At 30.5% G+C, this 7508-nt stretch overlaps 1 protein-coding gene across 1 annotated transcript; it reads left to right on the top strand.

The window, feature by feature from the left end:
- The first annotated feature begins 950 nt into the window (after positions 1 to 950).
- Positions 951 to 7085, top strand: LOC123692667. The gene is made up of 9 exons (XM_045637438.1): positions 951 to 1001; positions 1386 to 1645; positions 1758 to 1848; positions 2022 to 2097; positions 2777 to 3005; positions 4258 to 4348; positions 5120 to 5274; positions 6169 to 6289; positions 6795 to 7085. Exons 2-9 carry the CDS (start codon positions 1386 to 1388, stop codon positions 6951 to 6953), a joined length of 1182 nt encoding a protein of 393 aa, XP_045493394.1. The 5' UTR covers positions 951 to 1001; the 3' UTR covers positions 6954 to 7085.
- Positions 7086 to 7508: the final 423 nt, after the last annotated feature.

Genomic DNA, 7508 nt, shown 5'->3' with positions numbered 1-7508 from the left:
TTATCAAATATGTGTAAAAAGCTATTCTTATTAGAAAAATTATTTAAAAAGCTCATTTTTGTGCCTTTACGTAATAATTTTACGAGAACAAGGAGATCTGTCATAGAAATTAGTTGGTCAGTACAAAACTCTATTTAGGATATGTTTGGAAAACGTCACTTAACAACAATCATAAATTTTAACTGGAATATTTAATTTAATAAATATTAAGATTAAAACTTAAAAAAAAAACTATCATGTCCGTGAATCGATTTTGGAGCTATGAATGCACAAATAGAGTCGGTATACATTCAATTATTCAGGTCAGGGGTTACAATAATTTTATTCATTTACAATTTGTTCTTGTAAGCGATTCCTCTTTTTCCAAATGGAGAGCAAATTGGGATCGCATCTTCCTTTTGTTTAAAAATACAAAATTATGACAAATTTTTAAAGAATAGAAAAAAGTCGATCACGGGACGGATTCGTACCTGCGTCTTTCGAATCTCATAACGCTTTTGGATTGTATAAAACTAAATATTATAAAATATACTTACTCTTGTAAAAACAAACTACTTAACAAAAGCATTTTCACGTTTTCCCCCCATGTATGTCATAAGTATTTTAGTAGTAGTCAGAAAATTGCCGTATCTTACTTTCTTATATTACGAAATTAAACGTACTTACCTGATTGCTTCTAGGTGCAGTATAAATGTATCTTAATATGGAGCATGGAAAATTATTCCAATAATAATGATCGTTTTATTTCTGCTTGCAACACTTAAACCAATTTCAGGTGTAAATGTACCTTAACCCACGTTCAGCAAATTGGAGTTAAATGAGGATAATAGCAAATGATTAGTAAAAGGGATATGAGTTAACGTCACGTTTGAGTAATATTATAGTAAAAAATATCAGCTTCAAGAAACATTGTTAATATAAATGGAATATCAGATCCCACAGCAACAGAAGCAAAGTGAACATAACAAGAGCAGTCGGCTCCAAATAACGATCTTAAAAAGGTAATTTAAATGTAATTATTATTCACTAATTCACAATCTCAGAAATTGTTACGCATTGTTTCAATTCAAACATTGTTATTATTCCACGCGGATTACGATTTTCCGCCTACACTTATTAATTTGATTTAGTATAAAATTTCATGTAAATTTGATTCAAATTAAAACTGGCATTGCAATTAAATTAATGCTCTTCATCTATCATTCTAGTCGGATCTGCTACCGAAATTCCTAATTTTTCAAAAAGAATATGAATACGATTAGAAGTTTTAGGGTCCATAATATTGGTTTGGGTCTTGTTAAAGTTACAAAATTCCAAGTATTAGTGGTTCTTGTGCTATTTATGAAAAAATACGTGCTGATTAAGTAAACGTCTCCTTGTTCTAGATGTTTCGATCGATAATCATTTGCGCGTTATCCTATCAAGTGGTAGCAAGTGAATCTCTCCCTACAGTCGCTACTGCACCTGTTCCAATTCCTAGTGTTGGAGCAATCACTCCAGGAGTTAATCCTTATGTCGCTGGTTTGAATAACGCATACCCAGGATACAATGGCTATAGAAGCCCCTATTACAATCCAGCTAGTGCAACCGCTCCCATTTTGAGCTACTCCAATAATCGAGCCATTGATGGAAGTTATTCATACAGGTTTGTATTATTTTTGCATCAAAAAATTTACTTAATTTATAATACCTACATGTGAGTATTTTTTTGAAGAAATTATGTTTTCAAAATGACTCAAATATATTTTGATTGACAGCTATGCTACTGGTGATGGAAAACAAGCGCAAGAAAGAGGATTTTTGAAAGACGCTTTCATTGATAATCATGGATCTCCTCAAGGAACACAGGTATGCTTCCGAATTCTTATTATTAGGTATATTATTGCAATAAGTAGATTAAAATATGAAATTATTGTCTACAATATTAAGAATTACCGCATTTAAAATACCGCAATTTTTAAAAGGAGATTAGCTATATTAAATATTAAAGTTGAAATGAGAAATTCTTAAATAAATTTCAGGTGGTAGAAGGAAGTTACGCGTATACCTCACCAGAAGGTATACCAATTCAAGTGAGCTACGTAGCTGATGAAAATGGTAAAAAAAAAATATAACTATTGTATTTAACGTCACAGTAGAATACGTCTTATAATGTTCATGTCTGCTTTTGTACAAACAACGATTTATATAATATTTAACTATTGGATATAGATAAAAAAATGTGTGCGTGTACTAGTGTACACACGTAAGAAGTGAAACTTCTTTAAGACCTTATTTTTCAAAAAATAATTTACTATATGCAACTTTACAGATTATACGTCGAATCACGCGTGGTAGGGATGAGAAAAAGATGGCGCGTAACTGAAATTTGTCACACGTAACGAAAAAATGTTACACAAAATTATTTTCCAACCCCGATAAAGAAGTTTCACTTAAAAAATCTGATTGAGATTCTCATGTTAATCCACCGGGAATATAATCAGAAAATCATAGTTTTCGGTAAAAGAAAACTTACTAAAGGGAGCTAGCTTCCTGATTTATATAGGATCCGAAATAATTTTACGCAATAACAATAACACAGACACTATTATAAAATATAGAGCAAATATAGAGTCTATCGTTCTCATCTGCTCTCTATATAAATTAAAGCGTTCAATCATTAATTTATCATATTCTAAGTTGCTCCAAATCTTCTATCTATTACATATAGAAAGTAACTATCTAATACCACAGACTAATAATAATATACTACGTATCTAATACTATTCGTTTACAGGATTCAGACCAGCCGGTGTGCACATACCTGCGGACGGAAGAGTGTCTCCCGCTGCTTTACCAGCAGGCTACAATAATAACCTTTACGATCCCCGCTACAATGGCTATAATCCTATAAACTATCGTAATCCTTATAGCAATCAATATAATCCTCTTAGACCTTATGATCCTACATATAATCAATACCATCCATACGCAGGAAATATCGTTAACGGATATAAAAAAGCTCTGTAATTCTTAACCAACAACTTTACGTTGCTTTTTTTATGGGAATAGATGGATTTAATAAAGACGATTTTTCATGAAACTTATGATTTATTTATTTAAATTGTTGAAAAAATATAGCTTAATAGTCCCTCGATATAGGTACATGTGCAATGTTAGAAGTTATTTAAACCAGGGTGTTAATTAAAGTTTTTACCTGTATTCAATCATAATAGAATTAAATCTTATTACATTATTTAGAAGCTGTTTTGCAAGCATTACGAGTTTGATAAAACTAATGTTTATAAAAATTTTAATATTATGACGTAATTCATCATGGAATCTAATCAATTACCATACAAATTACAATTAATTAATAATAACAACAATCGCAGTTAGGAACACATTCTCAAGTGGAAAGCAAGATGATTTATTTATAGTTCATAAAAATTGACCCCAGGCTAATAAACGTCCAAGATCAATATTTTATTACCGTGTATGAAGGCTTGATGAGGCAAGATCAATAAATATTTCTTTTAAAAAAACCTTGTTGAAGTATGTCACACGCTTGTCTTGCGACTGGTTTGCAGTGATGCACCATGAAGCGGTTTTTTGTAGTCATAATTTCGCTTTATTGTCAACATAGCAATAATCACATAGCTATGTGTTATATGGGGACATAAGCTTAAGACGGTAGCAAAGCACAAAGCTTTTTCTTAAAATGTGATAATTGATATTTTGTTTCATGACTCCAGTTGCTTGAAACTAATTACTTAATAAGTAACATCTTATAAATATCTTAGTAATCATATTCTTAATTTTATATTAATTAAATAATAAAGCAACTTAATAAGCTTCTTCAATACAATCCATTTGCAGGAAATATCCATAACAGATATAGAAAAACTCTATTTCAGCGGTGTTTCTGTCCATTTATCTTAACAAATGTTTTATGGTCACATCTAGAATTTCGTATATAATATTAAAAACGAAACATACATTAAATATTCACTTTCTGTTTTCCTGCTACACGCTATTGTCTTTATTTTTTATGATGTGTCGACTGCATCTATGAAACTTACATTATGTAAAAATAAGATTGAAATTTCAATGTCAATCATACAGAGACTGGTTTCATATTCAAGTGACATGCTGCACGTAGAATCTCGATAAGGGACGCCCCTCGGTATCCAGTCTTTGTCAACAGCCAACCGTAAAATATGAATTTTGCATACGTGGCAGACTGTAATTGCTACAAAAGTTTCATATAAATACGAGGGTTAATCTGATGTGCATCATTCTCCTTCCTGCATTTTGTGAGCATTCAACGATAGTAAACGGATATCAAAAAATCGCCATGAAATCTTTTGTGAGTATACCTACATGATATCTACTTCTCGGATAGAGCGTTGTTATAGCCTTTCAACACCTTCTTTTATGTTATGAAATGATTACTATTCTTGATTTTTTTACTATAACTGATAAACGTATAACATTTCTTTCCTCGTAGAACAATCTTATCATAATATCTTGTAAAGATCGGAGAATCTATTCGGTCCAGAGCTTAATGTGTTTTATTTGGAGTTAAATCTTTTGAAACTTTGATTCACATACTTATAGCCCCATTTTTTATATGAGGAACCCAACTAGCCAAAGATTCTAAGAAAATTTTGAAGAAAAGAAAAAAAATTGATCACGATGCAGAATTCGAACTATTGTCTTTCACCTAAATTTTGAGTTCTTTCCCGTTCGAAGCCCGCCGCGTGATAATTTTTTTAAATTAAAAAAAAAATAGCCAAAGCTTCTCGAAAGATCCAAAAATGCTTATAAAAACGTAGCAGAGATAGGTACTAGACAGACAAACAGAAATATTTTGGCAATTATGAATAGAATACTATGTACCATATTGTCATAAAATTGAACTATGTAAATATTATTAATACTACATTAGTATTTACACTTTACGCTGCTGTTGTTTATTCTTTGTCGCCAGTTGTGATTTTGCAAACTTTGCAGTTAAGTTTTCTAATAATATGTGTTATTTTTTAGTAAACTATAGGTACAAAAATACATTAATTCTCACCTCATAATATTAATTTTTGTTACTAAACAAAATAATCATGAGATTATTTTATTTTAGTTAATTTTAACGTTGGGGATATGCCTGGCAGCTGCTGACGTCAACAATTTCCAACCCTACTATACACAGCAACAACAACAAGCCTATACAACAGAAACGATACCGATTGTACGACAGGAACAAGTAATTAATCCCGATGGATCTTATAAATGGAAGTAAGTTATTGCCAAATAAGCTTTTTAAAAGGCTTTGAATTATTAGGATAAGGTTTTTTTTTAAATAAACAAATTGGTATCCTGGCAGGCACGGTTACGTTTACATGGGGATTTTAAAGTAATTAATATGAAGTTAAAATGTTTCTTAGTATCAAGTCTTCATAAATATTTGTTTAGACTAAGTATATATATATTTACATTTAAAATTCGAAAACTGAGCGCACGAGAGCTTTCAGTGCGTGACTACGATGTGAAAGCTTTCGTGCGCGAATATTCATCCTTAGAAGTTTGGTAAAAAATAATACAAAAATTCTTTGAATTTTTATAGTATCAGTGTTTTGTTATGCAATTTGATGATAGCTTTAAAATTTAAATCGTTGAAGAAATAAGTAACAACTTTACGCCTACGAGACCTTCGACCACACCTAGTAATCATCAGTTCTTGTTACTATATTTAAACGATGATGAGATTTAGTTTATCTTTAAATATTATCTAAAAGATTGTATAACTTGTTTAAATTTTTTGTCATCATGACATCTTTTCAAAAGAATTTTTAACAATTTTATTGCATACATTCGCATCATATTTTCAAGCAAAGATTTTTAATTTTCTATTAAAAGAAGTTTTTATAAAATTCTAAAGACTTGACTTGTAGTATTACGAGTTTAAAATTAGGTTCATACCTTTATTCAAAAAAGTTACCTTAATAAATATACCGAACGTGGTATTGTAATTTCTACGTCTTCACTCTATACCTTACCTTCTAACTTTATTTTGTTGGTTGTTTATTTTGAAAGACATGTATTATTAAATTTCTCATTGTGCAGTCGATTCTTTCGATAAAACTTGTTTATAATTAATAGCTACATTGTGTGTTAATACTTAATATTCAGTTACGAAACGGGTAATGGCATTGCAGCTGAGGAAGCGGGTTCAATAAAGAACCAGGGTATTCCCGAGCAAGAGTCCTTGTCTGCCCAAGGCCAGTACCAGTATACCGCGCCTGATGGACAAGTAAATATATTTATTATTAATTAATATTGAAATGTAAGAAAAGTATAAAATGTAATATCTTCCAAAAGCTTTCAAAGGTATCGAGTAAATTAAGTTTTTCTCTCTGTATACTCCTATCTCCAGTCACAAAAATCAAACTATAAAATGTATAAAATGCACCTGTGTAATATTTTCCTTAAATGTGCGCTGATTATTCGTTAGACGCCTGATATAAGAATAGTGAAATATTCTATATGTCTACATGAATACAAAATATTGTTAGGCGCATTTTTTTGCTTGACTCGTAGACCTTCTAAGTACGAATTGTAGCGTGCGCTTTAAGTGTTTTATTTTAAAATGTTGAACAAGTTTATTATTTTAAGTACGTTTAAGATAAGTAAAGTTAACAACAGATAAAGAGCGAGGATAACATTTGTATATTTGATCTAATATTTAATATACCTGTGACAACAGAAGCTGAACCCTGAAAGAGATTTTCTAATTAATTACAATTGTAATTTACCAGATAATACAACTGCAATATGTAGCTGATGAAAATGGATTTCAACCCCGTGGTGCTCATTTACCTACATCACCTCCAATCCCTGCAGATATTCAAAAGTCTTTGGATTATCTCGCTACTGCACCTACGCCGCCCGCAGAACTCAACCGAATTAGAGTTTAAAACCTTTGCTATTTTGACTATAATAATAATGTACCCGTGAACGAGGCTAGTATTCTACAAAATAAGATTTTTATATGTGATGAACTTCTGTAGTTGTTAAAATGTTAATTCTATAAATAATATTAATTTACATATTTATTGATCTGTAATGTATTTTCTATGTAAAATAATAATTAAATAAAAATAATATACTGTAAAATACGTGTTTTATTTATAAATGCTCTCTCTGCTCGCTCTGCTTTTGCTTTAGAAAAATGGTGGGTTTCCAACTCTAACTTTGAAGAAAAAGTCCCGTGTCCCGATCAAAAGTAATTTATCGAATAGGTAACTAACTATGTACTCAGTAAACGGAAACACTTCGGAAACATAAGACATCTAAATCCACACAGATCGATTGACAACAGATGATTATTTACCATTAAGTCAAAAAGTTATAAGAAATCTATTTAAATGATTTTAATTGCTCAAAAAGATAATTCGGTATCAATTTAGATTAATAAAAAAATGTCATTTCAGAAGATATTTAGGTGTAATTAACGTCGTTAAATAAATTAA

The sequence above is a fragment of the Colias croceus genome, chromosome 6, assembly GCF_905220415.1.
Source record: "Colias croceus chromosome 6, ilColCroc2.1".
NCBI classification, from domain to species: domain Eukaryota; kingdom Metazoa; phylum Arthropoda; class Insecta; order Lepidoptera; family Pieridae; genus Colias; species Colias croceus.
This window is presented reverse-complemented; position numbering and strand designations above follow the sequence as displayed.